Source organism: Grampus griseus (genome assembly GCF_964374135.1).
Source record: "Grampus griseus genome assembly, chromosome: 10".
NCBI lineage: Eukaryota > Metazoa > Chordata > Mammalia > Artiodactyla > Delphinidae > Grampus > Grampus griseus.
This window is the reverse complement of record NC_139004.1, coordinates 41,913,573-41,939,880: the sequence shown is the minus strand read 5'-3', so window position 1 is coordinate 41,939,880 and position 26,308 is coordinate 41,913,573. Positions and strand designations below refer to the sequence as shown.

The 26,308-nt window shown below is 38.2% G+C and overlaps 1 protein-coding gene across 1 annotated transcript in view; it reads right to left on the bottom strand.

The window, feature by feature from the left end:
• Positions 1-26,308, bottom strand: part of GFRAL (GDNF family receptor alpha like) — a gene marked incomplete at both ends in the record, with an annotated part of 59,421 nt that overhangs the window by 11,555 nt on the left and 21,558 nt on the right. The window contains 2 exon segments of the mRNA XM_082663499.1: positions 20,167-20,417; positions 25,641-25,971. Of these exon segments, the coding sequence (XP_082519625.1) occupies positions 20,167-20,417; positions 25,641-25,971 (582 nt within the window).

The window sequence follows — 26,308 nt, the reverse complement described above, 5'->3', positions numbered from 1 at the left end:
GGAAGATGAAAAATAAAAATAGGTGGGAGAAGTTGGAGTAGAGAAGAGAGGAAGTGTAAGGGCATATTTAAAACAAAGAGCTTTCTGTTGGAAAGCAGAATGGTCAGAAAGCAGAGTAGCAGAAGCATCAGAATCAGACCTGGATTCTGCCTCCCCCCAGAGCTGTCATTTTAGGCAACTTACTGGTCCTCTGTTCCCTTTGATTTAAAATTGGATAATGCCAACCACAAAATTTAATTAAAAATTAAATGTGACAATATATAAAGAGAGTTTGGAACTGTGCTTGGCACAAAATAAGTGCTCAATAAATTACATCATCTTTAAATATTATATAATTTAGAGTTTTATTTGATATTAAAAATGCAAAGTTAAATCAAAGATGACCCTTAGGTTCTTGAGACAACACGATGTATCAGAATAGATTTGGCTTGAAAGATGAAAGAGTCATAGAGGGGAGAACTGCAACGTTTACCTCTCTACTTTTCAACTTGACTGCTCATAGCAAAGAACCCTGGCTTTGGAACCAGAACTCCATCGCAATCTTAGTTGAGTCATCCACTGGCTGCAGTAGCCTTGGACAAGTTAGTTTAACCTCTGAGCCTCATGCTGCTCACGTGTAGAAAGGGAGTTGAGATAGATTGTATTATTTATTTTATTTATTTATTTTTAAGATTGAAATATAGTTGATTTACAAAGTTGTGCTAGTTTTAGGTGTACAGCAAAGTGATTCAGTCATATATATATATACATATATGTATATATTCTTTTTCAGATTTTTTCCAGTATAGGTTATTACAAGATACTGAATATAGTTCCCTTTGCTATACAGTAGGGCTTTGTTGTTTTTCCATTTTATATATAGTAGTGTGTATCTGTTAATGCCAAACTCTTAATTTATCCCTCCCCCCAGATTGTATTATTTTGTAGGAGGATTCACTCCTCTTTCACTGTAATGAATTAAACTCCTACCACCCAATGCCATGTGGCTTAGAGAACCACCTTCTGTGAGAAGAGTCTGTTTTACTGCCCCCTGCCGTTGGGCTTGACCTTGACTTGAGTTAGTCAAAACTGTGAGCAGTTGAGACTTCCCTTGTGGCACAGTCCTTGAGAATCCACCTGCCAATGCAGGGGACACAGGTTCGATCCCTGGTCCGGGAAGATCCTACATACTGTGGAGCAACTAAGCCTGTGTGCCACAACTACTGAGCCTGTGCTCTAAAGCCCATGAGCCACAACTACTGAGCCTGCGTGCCACAACTACTGAAGCCCATGAGCCTAGAGTCTGTGCTCTGCAACCCGAGAAGCCACCACAATGGGAAGCACACGCACCGCAATGAAGAGTAGCCCCCACTCGCCGCAACTAGAGAAAGCCCATGCACAGCAACAAAGACCCAATGCAGCCAAAAATAAATAAATAAAAAATAAATACATTTATAAAAAAAAAATGTGAGCAGCAATGATGTATGTTATGTTCAAGCAGAAGTCTGAGTGATTCCGTCACTTAGTTTTTGTTTCTACCACAAAAATGTCATGTTCCAAAGAGTGGCCATGCCTTTAGCCTAAGTCTAGAAATGGGGAGCAGAGCCTCAGCTGTCAGCCCAGAGCTGCCTACATGTGGCATAACCTAGAAATCAGTCTTTGGGTTTGTAAGTCACTGAAGCTTGGAGATTGTATGTAACTGCTTAACCCTGCAAAAGCTGACTAATTCAGGGGTAATAATGTACCACAAATGAAAATTGTTGACAAATGGTAGCTTCTTAATTAATATTACCTCTTTTTCTTCTCTCCTTTCTTATAACTCTCAACTGAATTGTAGGTAGAGGGAGAAAAAAAAAGCGAAAAAAAGGTTAAAGAAAGGTGAGAAAGGAAGAGAGGGCACTTGGAGAAAGGTGGTGAGACCATTGAAGAATGGTCTTCATTTTGGGGATGAGACTGTTTTTCTCTGTTTTGGGGGAAATATGGGGCCATGGGATGTATAGTCATGCAGTCTCTCCTTATCTTTCGTGCACCAATACTAATGTCATGTTCACCTTATTCTTAAAAAATAAGTATGAGATGCAATATCATTATCTCTACTGGGATTAAATTATACCCAAATTAAATAGGGCCCCATTATTTTTATTCCTAAACTCCTTTGACTTGCATTACAACACAAGATAGTAGAAGTTTGTTAATATGGATTTTCCAGCTGTTTCTTCACATTAAATAATCCCACAAAGACATAATGAGAGTTGAAAATAAAGAGAGGCTACCAGTAAATACAGACAATATAGTGAGGAGCAGTATGGCATTGTGGAAAGAGGCCAGCCTTTGGCTTCAAGCCACAGACTCAAGTCCTTGCTCTAAAATTTGCTAAATGTGTGACTGGATGTACTTAAACAAAAAAACTCTTCTGTACCCACTTTCCTATTCTATTTGATGAGGATAATAACATTTATTGACTTGTGAGGATTAAGTGAGACAAGACATATAAAGTATATTGCAGAGGGTCCACATAGAACCTACAATTTTTTTTAATTTGAAAAGTATGTTTTGATTGTGGTTGCATATAAGTATTAATTATGGAGCATTTAAAATTAGATTCCTTGGCCTTATCACTATAGGTTTTGATTTAATAGGTCAAGGGAGAAGAGAGAATTAAAGTACTAGACATTCTTAATTTCAAAATCTCTCTAGATGCTTTCAGTGTTATGGTCAGGATAGAGAACCGTTGGTAGAGAGTAGAAAACACATGGTTTTGGAGGTGAAAGAAACAGATCATATTGTAAATCACACTATTGTGAGCTAATGGAATAGAAGTTGTTAGAGAGGAAGAGAGGAAGAGGTTGGAGAATTATGTTTTTTAATAGATCACAGCTTTGAAAAAAATCAGGAATGGGTGGGCATGGCCAGATACAGGGATAGTCACTGCCGAGCCAGTTTTACCAATGGAAGATAACAATATTTGGATCAGTAAGAGACCTTACCAACTCACACGTTCCCTTTCAGCTACCTGGCAGCATTAAAAGAACAAAAACAATTAAAACCAACAATATTTCCATTGTAGTGGAGGGGTGTTGGAATGGAAGTTTGGGCCAAAGAACAGTGAGAAAAATTAACTGGGTTGATGCAGCCATGTAGAAGTGTTGGAAGGAGCTATTAGGATTGTAGACATATGCTTAGTGTACATTCTTAATGTAATAACCATATGGACTTCAAACAAAATACCATTGTACATTTCAGGCTGTCTGCTACACTAGGAAGAGTGAGAGACTTGAGATGCAGGTATGGAATAATGGCTGGTCTGGAAACTTAAACATCACCCACAGCATCTTCTTACATAGACCTCAGGGACACACAGCAGTGTATCCCTAAGATAAGGTGCCCTTTGAAGAAAGCTCTGCAGTCTGATTTATATGGCTTCCCTCCTTTCAGATTGCCTTGATTCCCACCTGAAGTAGATGTACCATCAGGGACTAGTCGGCTCTGGCCTCTTTCTGAAGTTGAGTTGCTTTGAAAGTCCCTACCATATGCCTGCAGTGTCTGACCAGCTGACCCAGGTACTAATGCAAGAGTAAAACATCAGTCCCAGAGTTCTGGCAAACTCTGAGTGTATTGCAAATTGGGAACGCCCAGTGTTCAGTGTCAGTGGCAACCAAAGGAAGCCATTCCACCCTAAGCTGGAAGCCAGCAGAAATGCAAGAGGCAGTGGGAATAATCTCTGTCACAGACACACACTTTAAAAACATCACCAAACACTCACACTGCCCAACAAATCAGCTTTTATCCATTCCACACTCTTTTACCTAGTTTGAAAACCAATTTGTTTACTGTGATTTGTACCACAAGCCCCCAGTAAATGCTTTCCAAATAGTAATGGGTGAGAAGAATAAGAATTATGTTTACTAGATACCAATGTAGTGTTAGGGCATTCTTGCAACTTTGAGATTGAAAGAATATTTACTGATGTTTGCAATTCTGTAAAGGGTCTTCCTGAACCCATGAAAAGAACTTGAGAAGATGGTTTGAGACAATCTGATACTAAGAGAAGATGAAAGATTGTCATTATCAATGGATTCTTAAATCTTTACCACTTACTAACTTGTCTCACTTAGGGGATTTTATCTGTGTAAGTACCAAACGTTTGTTTTTTTGAAGAAGTCCTCCTTTAAGATGATATCCCAGCATGTAGGTGCCAGGGCAATAACTATTAAGTGTCCACATGTGGTGTTTTATGGGAATACATTTGATGCTATTATATTGTTGTCACAAGAATACTTGGCTCTTTAAGCCAGGAATACACATGCTCATAATAAATGATTTTTATGACTTCACATACACAATCATGATACACAGAAAGTATAAAGGAAAGACTGCTTGTTTTATGTAGCTCTGGCACTAACTCCATCCCCAATTATGGGCAACAAGGGGATTATATGAAGCCAATGAAAGCATAAGGGTGGAAAATGGAAAAGATAACACTGTGCTTTCACATACTGGAGCCTGTGATTGTTCAAATTGTAACAGTATTGTTTTGTTGTTTCATTTCCCTCCATGATCTTAAATGCTCGTTCCTTCTCTAGTGCTGCCAAAATGTGAGTTGTCTCACTCATCAATGGCAACTCTTTAATCTTTCCTTTTTGGTTTAGAGCACACGACAAAGGTAGTCATGGATGATTCACAGAATCATGCTCAGTGGCAGAGTTTTTCCCCTCCCTTAACATCTAAGCCTTTAAGGATAGAGCTGGAAAAAAGTGAAGGTAGGGGACAGCTGTTCTGTTGTTTCTGTGGAGGGTTTGGACACTTCAGTATTTCCAGATTATAGCTGTGTGAAACATTTTTTGCAAAATAAAAAGCCAAGCCAAATTTGCTGGTTTTCAGGTCTGCAGACAAAATTTAAACCAGCTGGATTTTATTGGGAAATTTTGCATGCAAGTAAACCTAGTGGTGAAACTCAAGCCAGCATTTGTCTCCACTGGAATGTGCTACATCTTTAGGGAAAACCCCCCTACCCCATGTCGCTTCCCTTAAGGGAGTTTTGAATTTTGAAAGTTCCTAAAAGAAATCTGCCAGGTTACTCCATAGAGTATCTGATCGGAACATTAGCCAATGAAAATGGAAGGTACAACCAGGTCTGATGTCTCTCTTAGTCAGATCTTCAGAGATGAGAAGTTGTGTGTCTCTCTGAAACCTGATTTTAAATTACCCCAATTAAACCAGCTAATGATTCCCTCCACACAAGTACTTCCAAACACAAAAGCCAACACACACACATCCACTTAAACTCACACACACACGTGCCTGGTCAGAGTGGCAAATAATGACTAACTTATTGGATTTGTATATAGCAAAAGTTTCACATCCTATTTTGACTGTGTCTTAAGTGAAAATTACCACATTCCTCACCAAAAATATGCATTTTTATAGATTTAAACATATAAGGAATAGAAACAAAGAAACACATAGTATGAAGATTTTTTACTAAGCCTGGGATACATTATTTATAAAGCTATTTAGAATTTGGAAAACAAAGCAATAAAAGGTAATTCAACACTAGAGGAAAACCCTTTTACTCCAAATCTCAACTTAGATCTCTGAAAGAATGAGCAGTTTTTCCAAGGGCAAAGAAAGAAAGGACACATGCTTTCATAAGATTTTAGTATAATCATAGGAAGGAAAATTCTTGGCAGACTACTCATCTTTTTGGCATTAAAAAAAAAATCTCTCCAGAGCTGTTCCTATACATAGGCAGCAGGGAGGTTTGCCAAAAAGGTACTGGCCTCAAATATCATGTCACCTAATCCAAGAATATCAGGGCACATCTAATATCAAAGATCATCTATTTCTGTTAAACTGTTACCAAAATTTAATTTGTGAGAAACCTGAGGTCTAGGGTGAGTGTAACTGATTTCCTCCATACCACCTAGGGTATTAGGGATCAAACTTGTTTCCTAAGCTCTTGTTCTTTACATTATAACATACTCCCTTTCCAGCAAACACACTTTCAAGGATGCTTTTGTTCTACACACATGTTCTCTGGGAAATGTAACATTTATAATCAATGACAAATATAAATTTCACATCATTACATGAGAGAAGTACATTATGGTTGTTTAAAAATCACAATTTCTGGTACCCCAAACTGCCTTGTTTAAATTCTGCCTCTGTTGTCTTCTGTGGAACCTTGGGCAAGTTACTAACTTCTGAGTGCCCCAACTTTTTCTTTGGTGAAAGAGCAAGCATCTCCTTCATCTGTTGCTTATACAAATTAATTAAACAAGACATCAAATGAACAGACTAGTGTTGAACACACAGTAAGCCCTCAATAAGGTCATAAGGCTCAAAGGAAATAAAAGATAAGTAAGCTAGTGTCCATAGCCAGGGGACAGCTTTAAACTGGCAAGCAGTATTTTTAGATGTTTATTAAACCTTCATCTTTCTTTTAAATTATTTTTAAATTTTTATTTTATATTGGAGTATAGTTGATTAACAATGTTGTGTTAGTTTCAGATGTACAGCCTAAGTGATTCAGTTATACATATACATATATCTAATCTTTTTCAAATTCTTTTCCCATTTAGGTTATTACAGTATATTGAAAAGAGTTCCCTGTGCTATACAGTAGGTTCTTGTTGGTTATCTATTTAAATATAGCAGTGAGTACATGTCAATCCCAAACTCTCAATCTATTCCTCTCCCTAAACCTTCATCTTAAGGATATTGTATCTTATATTACTTCAGTTTTTTCCATGTTATTATTTCACATTGTTGAGGTGAATTGGCAAACATATCCATTAAAATGTTCTTTGTAGTTTGTCAAATGGGAGGATTATTTTCAAGCATTGGTCCAGATCCTGACAATATTAACACCCTGTTGTAGGAATCTGCTTCTGGCCATCAGTCATTCTTTCTGCAGTTTCTTTGAGGCAGGTGATAATGTGCTTGGAGAGCACCAACACCTGATAGCCATTGCCTTCTGTAACAAGTGATGTCAATAGAGCCAAATGCACAGGAAAACCTCATCTATAGGCTCCACATCCCTATTCTAAAGATGGTGCCTTCCAAGGCAGCCCCAAGGCCACCATCAGAGAGGTTCGAACATCCCACGTAGTCAAACCTGGAAACTGAGTCTTACTTACTCACCGCTCTCCTTGGGAGGGTGGGCAAATCTAGGGCGAACTTGTAACAGGTCACAAGGATGAAACTGATGGATGATTTCTAAATGAAACTGTTTCGCCTGTCCCTCCCTCCGTTGCTGGGAACAAAAACTTACATTCTTTGTTACTGATTAACATGGGTGGGCATTCTTGCTGGTTTTGCTTGTTTCTCTCATCTTAACCATAGAAACCCAAGAGTATTCTTTAAGACTCCTGCTTTCTCCCCAGAAGGCAGGAAGGTAGTTTTCAAGACGCTAGTCTGTTACCCTCCTCATTTGTTGGCGAATCAATACATTTCTCTTTCCTTTGTCCTCAAAACCTAGTCCTTGTTACTCTCATTCGGCATCGGGGGGCAAGGACTAATTTTCGGTAATGAACTTAGGGAAACTGAGATGTTTCTGTGTGGAGGTTAGTGTGGGAAATATGACTTATTCAAATACATTCAGGTTTCATTTTGGAGTTTCAAACAAGTAACCTTATCCAGCTGATCCCTCCCTTCCCCGTGGTTACTCTTCACCTCCAAGCACAATTTCACTCAGTTCTGCACTATTTTCTGAATATTGGGTGTAGTGTGCAGTAACTCAAGTGATGACACTCTTCTGAGGTTTTCTGACTTGTGACTTTTATCCATCACATCAGTGGTTATCACTGTGGACAGTGAAATTGTGGGACCAACGAGACTTCCTCCAGGGATCCATGTTTGCTTTTTCATATTTATAACATGACAATCTTGGTCCTAATACATCTGGGGTATATTAATAATTTATTCATAATAAGAAACAGGCATCACCTCACCATTCTTTAATCAAAACCAGAACCTCTCTTGCTGTTGACTCTGGGGATATCTTATCGCATGGGGATAAATGGGAAGTGATGAGATCTTTTGTTCCACTGGCTTGATAAGCAAACTAAAACACACTTAGGAATCATGATTCTAAGGATGGCATTTTTTTTCTTTTCTTTTTTTTTGGTTCTGAAACCAATCCCAATGGGCAGGCGATCTGCACATCTACAAGCAATTCTTGGGTCACCAGAGAGGTGTTTTAGTATTCAACTCAATTCCGATACCATCTACCCAGAGATGGCGTCAGATTCCAAAAGTCCTACAAGACTCTGCCCCACACAAGTCCACATTGTTACTTGTACTTCTGTCCCACCAGCCATAAATGAGAGGTTCCCGGGACTTCTTCCTCGGGCTCAATTAATTTGCTAAGAGTGCCTCACAGAACTCAGAGACACATTTTAGTTACTAGATTGCCGGATTATTATGAAAGGATATAATTCAGGAACAGCCAGATGGAAGAGATGCATAGGGGAAGGTGTGGGGAAAGGGCTCGGAGCTTGCAAGCCCTCTCCAGGCATCACTCTCCATCACGTCCATGTGCTCACCAACCTGGAAACTATAGAAACTCTGTCCTTTTGGGTTTTTATGGAGGTCTCACTGCATAAGCATGACTGGTTAAATCATTGACTGGTTAAATCATGGGTGTGATTTCAACCTCCAGCCCCTCTCCCCTCCTTGGAGATTGTGGGGGTGGTGCTGGAAGTTCCAACCCTCTAATCCCTTGGTTGGCTCCCTGGCCACCAGCCCCTTATTCAGATTACCTAAGGTTTTTCCCAAAATCTCCTCATTAACATAACAAAGGACACCTTTATTGCTCTTATCATAGGGTTTTAGGAGCTCTGTGTCAGGAGCAGAGTCCAGTTTGAAGACCAAATACAGTAGAGACCAAACCCTTGTATCTTGGGTCCTACATCTGAGGATTGAAAATATTTGGAAAAACATTTCAGAAAATTCCAAAAAACAAAACTTGAATTTGATGCATGCTGGTACTATTTTTTTACATAGCATTTCCATTGTATTTACAGTTACTTACAAAAGCATTTACATTGTTAGGTATTATAAGTAATTGTAAAAAAATAAAAAAAATAAAAACCAAAAACCTCAATTAAATAGAGTTGGGAGAGCAGAATGGGGAGCTCTCACACGCTATTACAATAGTAGAGGCACACAAGAAGAAAGACTCCCCTTCTTTCCTGGCAAGGACTCAGCCAATGAAAAGCCATGGAATCTATTTACTCCAGCCCTCCTGACTTCCTTTTCCCCTTCTGTAAAAACCTTCTCCTTCCCTTCCCATTTGGGAACTTGCATGTGGCTTGCTGTGATTTTAGACCCCAAGTTTCAATTTTCTGCTGATCCCTAATAAACCCATCTTTGTGGAAGAAATATCTGAGTCTATTTGTTTCAGAACAGTATAATCTAGAGATGATTTAAAGTATATGGGAGGATGTGCGTAGGTTATATGCAAATACTATTGATACACCATTTTAGGCAGGGGACTCAAACATCCATGGATTTTAGATGGAACCAATCCCCTGTAGATACTGAGGGACAGCTATATGTATTGCTTATTCTAAATCACAACGTCACAGTATCTCAAAACAACCAATGTTGAAGCTCCTCCAATGCAGATAGTGTATGCTTATATAGATGACTCATGTAAGAAAACATTGGTAGACTTTGGCTGACTTCAGAAAAGAATCAATGCAATAAGTACTCCAAGCCAGTGTTCTTGTGGACCATGAACAGCAAAATGTAGTCACTTACGTCAAAGGGACCTAAAGTGGAGATGGAAGGCCATTAAGGAAGTGAAACACACATCCAGCCCTGAATGCAACATACTTTTGACCCAGGCATCCTGAGACCACCTGGAACCTGTCTTCTTTACTCCCTAGAGATGACAGTTTAGCAGTCAATCTACTACCAGCAAGTGGCTGAATGCCTGCCGACGGCAACCCGTAGTTCTATAAAAATAACCTATGTAACTTCTCTGGGATATCTTTGTCTGTTGCCTTTATGAACATGACCATTTTCTATTTCCCTCAGAGCACATTTGAGTTGCTACATGAATCAGTGCCTCCAAGACTGCAATGCTTAAGACCGCAAACAAACTCTTTTTGTTACTTGCAGTGTTCAGCATTTCTTGGTTGACATTCTTGATGTATGGTACCCAGACAAGCTGTATCTGCAACACCTGATGCCCTAATTTCATTTCAGAACTACATAATCAGAAACTCTGGGGTTGGAACCCAACAATGTGTTTAACAAGCACTGTAGGTGATTCTCTTGCAGTTAAAGTTTGAGAAACACTGCTCTAAGCCACTATCTCAATAAAAGTTTTAGGAATGATAAGGACATCTGCTTGGAATCTTTCATGACACTATGATGCCTACTGATTACTAGATTGACACAATATACCAGGCTGATTAGGTTGATCTGTTTCTTAGTAGCAGACAGGTTACGAGATATGTAAGTTATTTGATATTTATTAAATTATACTTTTTTTTTTCCTTAAAGGTCTTTGAGAGATTGTCTAGATCCATACTACTCAGAGTGTGATCCCTGGACCAGCAGCATTAACATCACCTGGGAGCTTGTTAGAAATGCCAATCTCAGGCCTTCACCCAGAACAACTGAATCAGAATCTGCATTTTAACTAGAAACTATGTAATTCTTATACACATTAAAGTTTAAGATCAAATGTCCAACTTCATCATCTGACCTAAAATCATTCAAACATATATTTAAGAAGTCACTTATTCTGAGAAAATATGACACCTTAGAACTTCTGGAAATTAGTCTGTTTCCCACACCATCTGTGTGACATCATAATGGTTATGCAAAAATTATTGATTTGTGTGATTTTCCAAATCCCTGAAAGTCTATAGTAAGAGTTTATATTTGCTGAATTTTACTATTGTTATGAATATTTCTTTACATGAATTAACTGATATAATCTTTGCACCAGCATTCTGGGTTAACATTGATTTTCCATTTCACAGACAAGAAATTGAGGCCAAAAGTGAGTAACCTGTTCACAGTTACTTATCCTGTAAATGATGGAGAAATTATCCAAACCCAGCATGCTGGTGCCATTTTGCCTCTCTAAGACTAGGCTCTAGAATAAGGTCTATTAACACTTCCAAACATGAGATCTGACTATTAGAGGCATTGTTGTTGATCATGGTTTTTAACCAAAAAATCAAGGCTGGGGCCAAGGAAGAAGGGAGGTGAAAAAAGCTCTGTGTGCATTTTAGGTTTGAAAGTTAATAAAGGTTTAATGCACTGATTTACCTCTGAGGCCCAGAGCCAAAGAAATATCCAGAATTCTAAGTAACATAAAAGCCTAGAGTTACAGAGTTTACCATGGATCTGATTTTTTTTACATTGGGTGGTAACTTAAGTCATTCTAAAGAAATGGTTTATTTGTTTTTATTATTCTTTATGTTACTAACTTATAACACACATGCCTGTTCTCTAAAGAGTTCTAAAGAGTTTGCAAATAATGAAAAACAGGTTCCTAAAGGAATAATTTTTAAGAGGAAAAACATACATTTATAAGTGAGTGTCTACGAATTGGATGTACTACAAATTCACCATGGAGCCACTTTAATCCCGAAAATACAAAATACTGGACAATTTAGAAGCTATGTTATAAATATGAATACAGAGTAGAGAAATTATTTTGAATGTTCCTTGGAAAACCAAGAGATTTTTTTAGCACCTGGACTGAATTTGAAGGAAACTGGACTTGAATTAGAGTTTTGTGTGGGAACCAAGAAAAAGTCAGTGGTTTTGGCTAGATGAAGTGATTTATTTAAAGCCAAAACTTAACATAAAGCTCCTGGAATACCAACCTATATGAATTGGCTATAAGAGAAGGTGGTGTGTGTGTGTGTGTGTGTGTGTGTTGTGTGTCTGTGTGTATATGTGTGAGCATATGAGGGGGAGAGAGAGAGAGAGAGATTTTTGCAATGGAAATGTCTTTCACAATTCACTTCGCTCACTGTTTTATTTATAGTCTATAACCTTACTTTCTCAAACAGCCACTGACCAGATGACAATAAAAATTAAAACAAGAATTGACAAAAGTGAGTTTGAGCCTCTATTAATCCACTTTGCACAGTCTTTAAATTATTTTCCTGAAAGTAAGTGTAAAATGTTATACAGTTTAGGAAAAATATACAAAACTATGTATTAAGCACTTCTATACCTAAACGGGTGTATTTAAAGGACTTTCTATAAGAATGCTCATTAATGGAATGTTACTTTTAGATCAAGACCTTCACTGGGAATAGACAGATGAAATATTGTAAGCCAAGATGAAACAGTGAAATAAATAATCTATCCATTGAATGGAGACAAATAAGTAAGACAGTCTTATTGGCAATGTTGATATCTAAGACAAGACCTCAGTAGACAGATGGGTGAGAAGTGTGGCTACAGGAAGAAATAAAGTTGTAGAAATACTTACTAATCTGAGGGCTCTTTTCCCAAGTTTCTCAAAAGGCTATACACATGTTTAGGAGTTTTTATATGAATATTTCACAAAAGCCAGGTAGTTTTGTAAATCTATTGGAGACTGTCTTTTTTCATCCTTGTTACTAACAGACAGGGCTTCCTGTATCCTAGAGTTCATTAAGGGGATAACACACATTTAAGAGCAAAAATGTGTTAGAACCAATTGCCTGTTTCAGTGTTGACACCACACAAGAATCAACTGTAAAAGAGTTTCCCACTATTCAGACTTTTTTGAAAGTAGAACTATGAAGAGGAAAAGTACTGGAAAATATAAGGAGCCTGAAATGTTTTTATTAAAGTGGGCAGTAGCAGCCCAGTCTTATTAATTCCTGATTCTTTTGCTCAAATATTTGAATTGAAAATTCCAGCTTAAGTGGAAACACAAATGAGTGAGGCTCTTAACAGGAAAGCTCTATTATGACGAGAGGTCTAATAAGGAGGGAAAAGAACAACGGTATTCAGAAGGCAGTGCTGCCATAGAGATAGAGTTGATTCATTCATCCATCCATCCACTCACTGTTTATTGAGTAGCTAATGTGTGCCAACTGTGTTTTTAGGCACTGGGGTGAAGCAGGCCAACTTAAGAGCTGCATGGTATCAGTCTTGCCTTTCTGTGCATAGGAGTTTCTCATTCCCTGAGAGGTGTGAGCTAAAAGAGGTTCTGGGTTCTCCGGCAAGTGCCTGGGTTTTTCCCACATGTGGATTAAAGCAGTGGTTCCCAAACTTGGTTGAAAATCAGAAACACCTGGGTGATTTTTTTTTTTTTAATACAGATTTCTGAGCTCTGCCTCAGGCCTACTGAATTAGAATAATTGAGGTTAGGGTCAAATATCTATATTTTCAACAAACCTTTAGATATTTCTGAAGGATGAACAGGTTTGAGGGCCAAGAATTCCACGTCCATCCTCTCAGTACTTTGCGGGTTGTCTTTGTGATCATCAGGCTCTTCATTAATAATGAAAAGATTGCTCCTAACAGAGTTGGGGAACCAGCTGTCTTTAGCGAAACATTAATATAGAAACTCCTAAACATGGGTATAGCTTTTGTTTAACATCAGATAAAGAAACCTAATAGTCCAGTCCTGAATCCAGTGCCAAACAACAATGGTATTTAAAGTCAGGGTGATTAAAATGTATAGAATATCTGCTATGTAACAGGCAGTCTATACACTTAACCTCATTCAAGATCTCTGGATACATATGGCATCTCTGACAAGCCCTAATAGAGGTACAGCACAGACCCCTTGGATTCTAGAGCAAGGCTCCACCATCTGTAGGAGGAGCCCATTTGCCATTTAAAATATAGCTCCTAACATGCCGCCGGGTATGAAGAAATTCATTAAGTCATTGGTTCCCAGAAAGGTGAGTACAGGATATCATTGCTAACTAAATGGACAGCTGGCACACCACAGACCCACCTAGATGTGGCCTGAGAGACCAGTGGTGAGGGGACATCCTCCCCAAGGGAGAGCATAAGCAGGGCTCTTGATTGCCCACTTTGCAAAGACAGACATGGATAGAAGTTAAGACTGGTGGGCAGTGGTAGATTGCTTAATCAGAGAGATGGAAAGAGCGTCCTTGAAAGACTGTAGACAAGGGAATGAGGGGAAGAGGCATATGGAAGGTCCTGTGGTAGTAGCACAAAGTGGGCAGATCAGATAGTATGCACCATGGAGTAGGCCTTCAACAACCAGGTCAACTGGTGACCTGCCCAGAGGAGGCCAACCGTGCCCTCTTCAGCCACGCAATGCCTGTGCACTGAGCATGTGGTGACAAGGATGGCAGCCATGCATGGCCCCACAGACTGGACTCCCTCTCTTTCAGGCCGTCCCATCAAAGTTCTGCCAGTGCTGAATGCCAAACAGCCCAGCAACAACAGAAACCCACAGTTTGGCACATGGGTGGCAGACTGATGATACCATAACCCTTCCACCCTGAAGAAGGCAGTGATGCATTCCTGCTGGAATTTATACCTATTCTGGGTATGGATTTGCCTTTGCTCTTTACCATCAAATACTTCCTCCAATGCCTAGTCCATCTTTGTGCAGATGCAACCTGACAGTACTTCCCCTTGGATCTGGCCCTGGACACCTCCTTCTTCCCTCCTCAGTGCTTTTCTGTCCCTGCAGCATGAGATGGACATTAGGCTCCATCAGCATTTATGTATGTACTATACACAATTTCCAGGGAATCAAGGTTCATGGGGCCACCCCTGAGAAATGGGACACAGAATCCAAAGGATGTCTTTCCTGTCCTTCTGCCATGAAGACAGTTCTAAGATGCATTTCTCAAAGCACCTTGGAAGGTCCCAAAAGGAACAGGAACACTTGAAAGAGATGGAGCGGTAGTGTGAGTTGATTCCTCTTGACTGCATTGTACAGAGTTTTACAATAAAGATATGAGCTCAGGTAGAAACTTGCTGGTTTTCAAGCAGAGATCAGAGAGGTTAAAATGAGGACCCTATGACATGAAAGCTGACTGTCTTAGTTCCCAAATAGTAAGAGATACGACTGAACAAGATTGTCCAGTCATAAGAGTCCCAGTATTTCTGAGTTAAACAAATTGGCTCAGCTATGCAGCAAAAATCAGATTAAGGGGAATACATTTTCACTCAAGTCCATTGTTTAGATTAGCTTAAATCATTGCATTAGAGAGAGAGGTATGGGGGTGAAGAAGCCAGGCAATAAGGCAGACTTGGGAACTAGTCAAGAAAATACTTTTTTTATTGTGGATACCGGCACATGGAACTGACTGAAAGCAAATATATTAGAAACCTAACACATTTTTAAGAGATTATGTTGCCAAGGAAGCCACCGGTTGGCTTGCAAAGAGTCTGTGACTGTTAAATGTTAAAGCAACTCACAGTCTCTCAAAACTCGTGAGCAGGATATGGTCTAGGAGAGCTCCTGTTCCAGAAAGAGGGCATCCTCTCCCCCAGCCTACTGCAGATACAGCTGTGGAGGATGGTGGATAAGGAAAAAGCTTCCAGAGGGCAAGATGGGAGCCTTAAGTGTGGTTCTTCCCAGGTATCTGTCAGAGAGGCTTCAAATGACTACCAGGCAGGACTTCATTACTGGGGGCTATAACTCTCCCTTTTTACCTTATTTTGAATGGGCGTCTTTATTGATGTTATGCTGTCCCTGTTAATATACCTATAACATGCGTGCATGCATGTGTGTGTCTCTGTGTGTGTGTGTGTGTGTGTGTTATTTGTGTTGGAGGGATGGTAGGGAATGACTGCTCTTTCTAGTTCATGGGCTGCCTGTCCACTCCATGGTGCTACATCATCTGGATTGCACATCACCCAAGATCCAGGTCTTTGAGCTAGTGACTGTCGCTGGATGAACATTTGGGAAACACTGGGTCATCTCCCTTGGGGAAAGGGTAAGTACATTCTCTTTGTAGACAGAAGAGTGAAATAGACATTGGGTGAACTGTGGCAGAGTCTTACTTGTCAGCTAATAACCACAGTTGCCTTTTCTTCTGGTTCAAAACTGTACTACAGTTTCCCACCTTTCTTGCAGACAGCTGTGACCATGTGGTTGAGTCATGGTCAGCAGGACGTGGGTGTAGGTGACATACACGGCTTCCACTACCAAACCATGAAATACTCCTCTGTGACTATGTTGCTTTCTGCATTCTGGCTTACCCTCTTTCCAGCTGAGTGGAGAGGGCTTTGAAGTCCATCATGAGAAAGAGACACACATTGGGAAGAGGCTGGTCCTCTAAATATAGGCTACTATGCAGCCTTTAAAAAGAATAAAGCCATCATATGTGTACAAACTTGCAAATGGGTCCATCATATATTTTTAAATTAAAAAGGGAGCTGTAGAGCAGGATGTATAGTTTGATTCCATTAAAAAATATCTGTGTGTGTGTGTGTAAGGGAGAGGGAGGCACTGTTTGAGTGTGTACAAAATAAGGTATGTATACTTACAAGGCAAAAAAAAAAAGTGTTAGAAAGAATGTACACCAATCTTGTAAACGTTGGCTCTCTCTAGAGAATGAGATTGGGGGAAGAATTTAACTTATTTTTGTTTCTATATTCTTTAAATTTTGTTTAAGCTTGTATCCCAATTATAATGTTTTCTGCTCCCTATAGGATTTAATAGAAATAGGTAGTCTCTTTTTATGTATTTATTCTTTTTAAAAATAATTCTTCAAAAAGAAGCTGAGCCTTCAGGGGCAGAATGGGTCTATTTCCAAACCTCTTTAAGAGATTTGTCTACAGTTGGCATAAAAAGACAACTTTGCACCAGGAGAAAAGAGAATATTCCTGTCAGCATGTGGCACACACACATCTATAGATTGAATTTTTCAGTGTAGCAGGGAAAGGCAACACCAATCTCTTAATTCTTTCCATTTCTGTGGTCCTCTCTGTCTTAACCAATTTTTTTCTCTTCCGTTTCTCTCATGCCTCTCTCAGCTCTAACTGCCAACAATTTGCTCTGGGCTGCCAGATGCCAGAGAGAAGTGAGTCTGTGGATGCAGAGTTGTGCAGGTGAGTGCAAGTTGGTGGCCAAATACCCAGCACCTTCAGGATGCTCAGTGCCCAAATGTGGTCCTGCAGACTGGAACCGAGGCACGCTCTTCAACATGTTTTCAAAGCTCAGATCTGAGATGAGAACAAAGAGGTTCTGCCTGAGAGGGCTGTGGAGCAACCTGAACCAACACAAGCTTGTTGTCCTCATGGTGTTACAGGCAGGAGAACACCGTGGGCTGCAGTCAACCAGCCAGGGCTGGGATCCTGCATCCACTGCATCCTGGACATGGAAGCCAAGTGACCCAGCTCACCTCTCAGCTGCCTTTACCTTCCATGTGAAAAGCTGCAGAAATAATATTGTCCAGCTCATGGAATGATTAAGGTTAGATGAGGAATGGGACCCCAGATAAGCACTCCTTCTAGCAACTCTCTCATTTTTTATAATTATTATAAGACCCTGACTTGGATACATCAAGGTAGATGACTTCCAGATTTGTTTCAAGCAAGTGTTCTTCAAACTTCCAAGAGCAGCACATTAGTGAGTCATGAAGTCAATTTAGTAGGTAGTCAGCATTGAAAAAATATAATGGAATAGAAAAATAATTTTTAAAAAACAGAAGACATAGCATGTAAAAATCTAATGTCAAATGCATTGCTTACTGTGGTCTGAGGTCAAGTGAGTTTGAAAAACAATGACTTGAAGCCAAACAAAAGTGACAAATGGAAAATTTTCTCCAACTGTCCTCTCTGTTCTATTCAGTTCTGCCCCTTTCAGGTAAAATGAGCAGAAGGTGAAGGGCTTTGGAAACCAGCTGTAATGAGAGCTGGGTTTTTTTTTTTTTTTTTTTTTTTTTGAGAGGTTGATAAAATGTACAAATATTTTTTATTTTATATTGGAGTATAGTTGATTAACAATGATGTGTTAGATACAGGTGTATTTTGATAAAGCGTGAGCATGCTGGGCTGATGTGAAAAGTCAGAGGCAGTGGTTAGAGTTCATTCAAAAATCTCCATGTTCTACCACTTCCCAAGTATATGGGGCAGGGGATGAGGGTTTGTTAGAACTAGCCAGGCTAAGGATTTAATTTGTGTTTTTGTCTGAAACTTTTCCTATTAATTCAAGTACTCAGAACCCTGACAGAAGGCCTTTAAGGTTCCTTTAATTCTATAAACGCATCACTTAAAATTCCTACTTTTAGTAAGTAATGTTTGAGGAGAAAAAAATGTTTAGTCTTCCAAAGTGAGTGAAGAAAAGTGAATCATTTTGAATTTTTATTTTTCTGAAACATTATAGAGTATGTCAATGTTTATGGATTTTTGTGTCCATTTCTACTGTTTCTTCATGAATATATATGTATTTTTGCTCTATATAGGTAGTCAAATACAATGAAAGCAAAACATAAGAATTATTGAAAACACATGGGAGAAAACTCGGTTTGGAAGTAGAATTAGGTTGCTTGTGCTGGCATTCTTAGGGAATTTATGCCCAAGGAATTGGTTACCACTAACTTGCAGAAACTACATTTTTTTTTCCCAGACACCATTTAATATGGAAAAACCACTTATAAATAATCATGATAGTGTAATTGTATATATTGTTGTTGGTTTAGGTTACTTTATTTGGTATTTCCTTTTGTAATGTTATGAGCCATTCATTATAAATACCTTTAGTTCCAACAGAATTAGCCACTTAGTATTAATCAAAGAGGAAGATTATTTAGAAAATATGACTCAACATATATCATGCGATTTTCCTCTTTGTATCATGATTTCAATTGAAATATGTCTGTAGTGCTAATTATAGAAATTCCAAAGAGAGCCCTGTTGGAATCAAACCATACACTCTGAGTCGTATGTTTATTACCTAATACATAACAAATCACAATTTTGATCATATTGGCTAATGTGTATCGCTTTAGTATCTTTAAAGAAAAATAGAACAAAATTTTAAAAATGTGTGTATCTGTTTATAGTTAGATATATACAGATATGTATCTGTCAAAATTTGTATGAATATAAAGATTTTTTGCAATGAAATGGTAAATGTCTGTTATTCCTTCCTGGAAATGGTGCTTGTGGTTTGGTTACACCTAGGGTCTTATGAGCCAGGGATGTTTTGGGACTCACATAGTTGCATGGATTAACCTTGAAGGTAGATGATGGAGAGGTCTTGAATTAGTGTGTGATCACATTGTTAGGCTTTTTCCTAGAAGACTTATAGCCAAATCTCTCTCAACCACTTGTTCCCTTTGAGACTGTAGACAAATTATTTAAATTCCTAAATCTGTTTTCTTATCCCTAAAATACTGTACATAATAACTTTAGAAAATGTGTTTTCCATTCCCTCATACAGGTAGATTAGCAGACATATTAAAGACCAAGGGGAGATAACTAAATCCAAGGGTAAATACGTTTTACTTAGGTTGGGACAGCCATATAGTAGATTGTTAACTACCCCCGATGAATCCAGCTTTGGATATACACATCCTTCTCACCGTGACTGTGAGCTTGGCCATGTGACTTGCTTTGTCCAGTGGGGCACTAGCAAATATAGCAGAAGCAGATGCTTGACAAGTACTTGTTCACTGGGGATTAGCTGCTAGGGATGCTGCCATCACCATGAAAGATCCAGGGTCTACTGCTGCAGAGGTCATGTGGAAAAGAACCACGCCATTCCAGCCAACAGTCCTTGTTAAACAACACCTGAACGGACTGGCCTTGGTCTCACCACCGGACGATTGTACCTTCATGAGAGACCCCAAACAAGACCATCAGAAGAACCACCCAACTGAGCCAAGCCCAGTGAGAAGAATTGTGAAGAAATAAATAATTATTTCAAGCCACCAAGATTTGGGTTGGTTTGTTACTTGCAATAGATACCTGTTACATTCCGTTATCTGGTAGGATAAACCTTTTAGGCTCTTGATATTGAAATCAATGTGACACCTAGGAGTGATCAATCATATAAATTAACAACATGTATCACTTGCAGATAAAAGAGTAAAATAGCAAATGTGCAAAGCATAATCAGAAAATAAATTTTAAAATTAGAAACATAGAGTTGACTTTGTGACCAAATTTTCTATGCTGAATTACTACTTTGTGCTGTATAGACAAAAACAAGAAATATATTATATATGTGTGTGTTTATATATATATGTATATATATATAATTGGGTAACTTACTGAAACATGATTTTCTATGAAGCATATGCTGGAAAATCTTGCACAAGGATTCTTCACTTTGGGTAATGGTCCTACAGGTGCACTGCATTTGAAGGACTGTCCCAAGGGTACCAATGTAAGCTGCTTTGCAGTCATTACTTCCGGAGCAAGTGAGGTCTTGCTTGCTTAAGGTACTGATGCAGGTCTCATCCTCATGGCACTTTCTTATCACATGCTGCCAGCACTTTGCCTGGAATGTTCTATAGCGCCTCCTAGAAAGAGTCAGGAAGTGGAATTAGTCTCTGAATAATATTATTTCACACTAACATGTAGTGTTGCCTCACCTAACGAAAGACTGACATAAAGCAAAATGCCTTCTAGATGCTTATAAACATAGTTGAAAACTAAGTTTGTACACTTAAATATCCCAACAGAGAGTGCAGAAGAAAACTTGTGAATTATTTTCCTTTTGTGTTGAAAGACAGAGGTTAAGTTTAGGATTCCCTGGATGACTCTTTCTTCATTACTAATTTTATTTCACTGGGCGATGATTTGTAGTAAGAACTCCTTGCGAGATTTATTAGCAATAATTTCTGAAGCAGAATGTGGTTTTGAGACTAGCATTTGGCCATTGACTCCCACCAAGTGATTTCAGAAAAGTCTCTTGACTTTTCCAGAGAGTTTTCCCACAGGATGGGAGGTACTGTATTCTTTCTCAATATTTCTAGGCAGACTAATTAGAGTTAACAAAATGCTCTGAGGTTCTCTGGCAGCATGAGCTAATTTAAAGCAAAACATGAGTTTATTTAATGGTCGAGATAATCCATTAGAACCATATCCATTCATAACTTTTCTGACTACATATATCATTCTTGCTGTATTAGCATTGAATAAAATCTGGATAGTGTACAATAATTTCATATTTGGAACTTTCACAGTAAGAAAATCTACTTAGTGGAACCAAGAATATTAATCTTCCTATTTATCATGTATAATTATTTTTTTCGCTGTCTTGAATATGTCACCATCAAACATGCATGAAAACCCTCTGAGTACATGTCATTTGTCCTGCGCTTATTTGCTTTCATGATGTTACTCTGCTTAAATCCATAAATCACATTATTTTCAATAATCTTGTATTTTAAGTCATCTTAAAGGAATCAGCTTTTAAATACAGTGGTAAAAATTAATTAATATATTAGAATTTATATTTAATAAAATACTAAAAAGTTTTTGAGCATATAATTCTGAATCCAGAAGAACAAATATGTTCCTTTAATGCAATTAAGGGTTTTATATATAAGATGTCATCTAGATGTAAGCATTGGCAGTATTGGTTGTCATCTATGAGGTTGACAGGTGCCATTTAGTCTTTCTTAAATATATGTTTTACAAATTAAGTTGCATGATTTATCTCCTCATAAAAGTTATTTCATTCAAAAAAGTAGTTGTGAAATTTTGCAAAAATGATGAACTGAAGGGTATTTAATTAAAAATTAAAATATTATAAAAAGTACTTTGGTATACTTACTATCTAAATTATTTGAAAAAATTAAATACGGCAAAATATTTTATATTATAGAAATTTTGTTTTATGTTTGAAATGTTTTGCTGTGTAGCTGTTTCATTATCCTTATTTTCTCGATATACTGAAATTTTTTATTCTGGTTTATTACTTGAACCATTAAGTATTTAAAAGAGTAAGTTTTAAAATAGAGTTGATTATTTTGTTTTTAGTTTTGCTATAAGTTTCTGGTTATATTGTAAAATGTAAGAGAATATGGTCTGTGTAATTTCTACACACAGAATGTATTACATTTGCCTTTGTGACCTAATATATAGTAATACTTTGTGAATATTCCTTGGCACTTAAATATGTCTATTGTGGAGTTTTGCTTTTAAAAAGTAGGTAAAATTTCTTGTAAGCAATTACTTTTTTTCACTACTTTCTGGAGTTCATACATATGGAAAAACAATGTATTGTAATTTCCTGTAAATTCCTAAACATTTATAATTGGCAAAATATAATCTCACCTCCCAGTGTGTATCTGTATTGGGCAAATTAATTGAAAAAAATAGTTCTTTATGTCATCTTCTTTGGCCTTTTCAAATAAACAGAGGAGTTTCAAGACCAATCATGAAAAGAGTAAGCGGGCACAGGGACAGAAGTTGTATTTTCAAATCCAATTGCTCTGCTTTGCCCCATGTATAAGGGCTTCTGCAGGAAAGATCCATGATAAAGTCTTAACATTCTCACTGAAGAAGTTGTTTTTCTTTGGAGATTTTTTTTCCATCTGAATTACATTAAGGATAATTTAATATAAATACTGGAAATCTCCCTAAGGCAAAATCTGCTTGAGAAAATGATAGAATTTGTCTTTTCATCTTGACAACTAATATTGTATAATATTTCCATCACCTCTATAAAGTGTTCATTCAGAGACTATTTGCACATGGTGAAAAGAAAAAGACACACAATCCTTACTCCCTGAATTAATATATAAAAAACAGGAATTACATAAGAAGAGACATATATCTGTATATTAAAACATTATAAAAATTAAGTAAGTACAGATATTCAAAAGTAGAGGGAAATGAGATGAAGTCTTTTGAGAGCATATCGTGTTCCAGACCCTGCACCAAGCACTTTGGAGAGGTTGTGAAACCCTGGCGTCCTTGTGGAGGAAAATCACCAACTCTATCAGTCAGTTTGAGGATGTGTTGATGCCAAAGTGAGGTTCATGCAAGAGTTTGTGTTTCAGAATCCATCACAGGGCTTCTCAAGGATTGTAGCAGCGGATCCCATCACTCGACATTAAAATATGGTATTTGATAGGGAAACTCAGATATATCATCCTGAGAAAATTGAATACTAATAACTCAAAGATAATGATGTAGAATATCCAGGGCCCTGGCAGTGGAATCAGGTAAAGCTTGGTACCGTCCATGGAGACATCTGGCATTTTTACAGGGATTACTTTAAAAAAAAAGTGTCCTCTGGCTGGGTAAAATGTTATTTGGTTTCACTGCTAGTGAAGATAGATGATAGACAGTAATATTTTATTTGTGATATGAGAAAAATAATGCAATCAAATGTTTTTACCACATTTCATTGATTATAGGAGATACCATTATTTTATTACAACGAAAATCACTTGTTGCCAGTTGTTATTGTTTTAATTTAATACTTTTTGTTTTTGGTCACTGAGCTTAAGACGCATTCCAAACATGTTAGGGATATTAAAATGTGCAAAAATTTTGCATCTTTGAATCAATGAAATACAATAATACACTGAATAAGGATTTTTGAGATATAAATGAGTTTGAAAATTTTTAATTTCATTGTAAAAAATATTTTTATTTTATTATTCATTCAAGAGAAATAATTAGTAAAACTTAAAATAACTGATAAACATTTGCAGGAAAAGATCTGCAAATAAAGCTTTCTTAAGAACTTTGACATTCTATATAAGTTGAAGCAAAAAAAAAAATAGTCAATGGTTTAGCACTCTGCTGAGATCTTTACCCTTTATCTTACAGAATATGTGTTATAGGGAAGCAGTTCTCTTTTTTTGACAAATGTTTACAAGATCTGCAGCTACTTTGCCAGTTGGATTGCCTGACAGTAAAGGTGTGAGGATAGTTAAAAGGCGGAAGGAAAGCAGTTCACCAAGAATCAGCCCATTCAGGAAGTGATGTCATTAAATTTCATTTGCCAGTGGTTCAAGCAAGGTGACAAATGTGACAAATCTTGCCCTGAGCTATCACACCTAGCCACTTCTCCACACTAAATGTTTATTTTGACCTTTAAAAGAATTTGTTATATATGGAGTTTTATTCATTTACATACAATTAAATAAAATAGTCCCTAATAGAAGGTACTGGGCAAACAAATTAATATGAATTTCTTGGGATAATTATCCCAAGAAGAAGCAGAAGCTTCATCCCAATTAATACTGGTTGTTAAATAAAGCTCCTTTAATGTGATAATATCAATGTTACAGGTAGTTTTGATTCATCAGGTTTATTCAGTATCCTCTTTCTTTCCTCCATCTTCTGACTCATGTCCAAAGAGGCTCACTTAACTGTGGCTTTCTTACCACACAAAAGATCAATTCACCTTGAATATATAAGGAAATGTGTTAACGAAGACCACAGTGAGGAGAAGAGAAAGCCAAGTTGTTGGTTTCAATTTATGGTTTCCAGGAGGAGTTACCTGCAAAGGTAAAGTCTAGTCTCAACTAGCAGCCAGAGTGGATATTTTAACAAGTGAGCACATCATTCACACCTCTGCTCAAAATCTCCCAGTACCGCTCTTATTTCTCTGAGTAAATCCATTCTCTATTCCTCTTTCCCTTGTGCACTCTACCCTCCTTGCCTGAGATCATGCCACACACATTTCTTCCTCAGCACTGGCTCGTCCTTTTATGGTATCTCTTCTTTCCGATATTTACTGAGACAAGCTCATTTTCTCACTTATTCGACTCTGATAAAATGTCTCTACTGGGGCCACCCCATTTGTATTGCAATTCTTTCACTCTTTCTGCCCATTCACATTTCCCCTTATTGCACGTGTGTGTGTGTGTGTGTGTGTGTGTGTGTGTGTGTGTGTGTGTGTGTGTGTGTGTGTGTGTGTGTGTGTGTGCGCTCCACAGGGCAGGCATTTTTGTATCTTGTACCCTGATGCCTAAAATAGTAGTAAGCGCCTGGTAATTTTTTTTTTTTTTGCGATACGCGGGCCTCTCACCGTTGTGGCCCCTCCCGTTGCGGAGCACAGGCTCCCGATGCGCAGGCCCAGCGGCCATGGCTCACGGGCCCAGCTGCTCCGCGGCATGTGGGATCTTCCTGGACCGGGGCACGAACCCGTGTCCCCTGCATCGGCAGGCGGACTCTCAACCACTGCGCCACCAGGGAAGCCCCTGGTAATTATTTTTTGAATAAACAAATACATGACTAACATCATCGCCTCGAGAATTAAGGGTGAGAGGTTGGGAAGAGAAAAAGGGTGCATTCCTGACACCATGGCACACGTGTGTTGGGGAAATCCAAACTCTAGCTCTTTCCTCATCTCCAGCCTAAGACACAAAATATTTATTTTGAAGTTTAAAGAGTCACCTCGTCAAAATTCTATGACATTTAACAGCCTTATATAATCACACCCCAAAAAAACAATAATAAAACTGACATACAAGACAGGTCTATTAAGCAATTCATGAGTCTCACTTGAATATGAAATTTTAATAATGCTATTTCATGACTACCCAATCCTGACAAACTGAATTTCTTTTATTCCAAAAACATATTCTGCATTTGAATTTCGAAAAGGATACTACACATGTACTATGGATTTAAAACTATGAATTGTCTGGCTTTATTTACATCATGTTGAATGATGGTGGGAACTCTAGCTAATGTAATGAGATCAAGTGTTGGGACTAGACTGCAACAAATAAGGTGCCAAAATCAGAAAGTAAGGTATGTGTGTTTTTACTCACCTGCATAATTCATCATTTTGGCAGCTGTGAATTATATCGAGGCAAGTTGGGGCTGGAACTCTGTTCACTGCACATGGCTTGCTGTGAAGAGCTTCTCTGGACTGCTGACAAGGTACATCAGAAGGAGCACAGTCACAAAAAGCCAACATCTGGGCAGTGTTAAAAGGCATATTTTGGTAGAAGAACTGGATGGCTGCTTGGCAGTGTTTCACATCACACAGGTTTCCATTTGCTGAGCAAGCTTTCAGGTAAAGGGCCAACTGTGTGTTACAGAGCACATCCGCCACACACTCCTCCGCCACTTCCAAACAGGACCTGATCCCTCTGATTCCTAAAAGCAATGATATGCCCAGGTCGTGGAAAAGTAAACAAAAAGCTGTACATGCAGAATCTGCAAAACACTGTGAGAAGTCCATGAGCAAAATACAATGATGTACCCATGTGTTATTTTTGGCAAACATTCCTTTTTTTTCCCCTTAGAGTTAGTATGAACTTACTGGGACCTGAATAGTGGACTATTTGAATCGTCTTTCATCTACACTGGCTACGTATTGTGATCCAGAAGTGATGGGAAGTGTGTAGGGCCAAAACTGAGCTGCAGAAAAAAATTCTTGAGTCCAGGTTTCTCAAATGTAAACAGTAAATCTTCAGAAATTGCATTTCAGCTA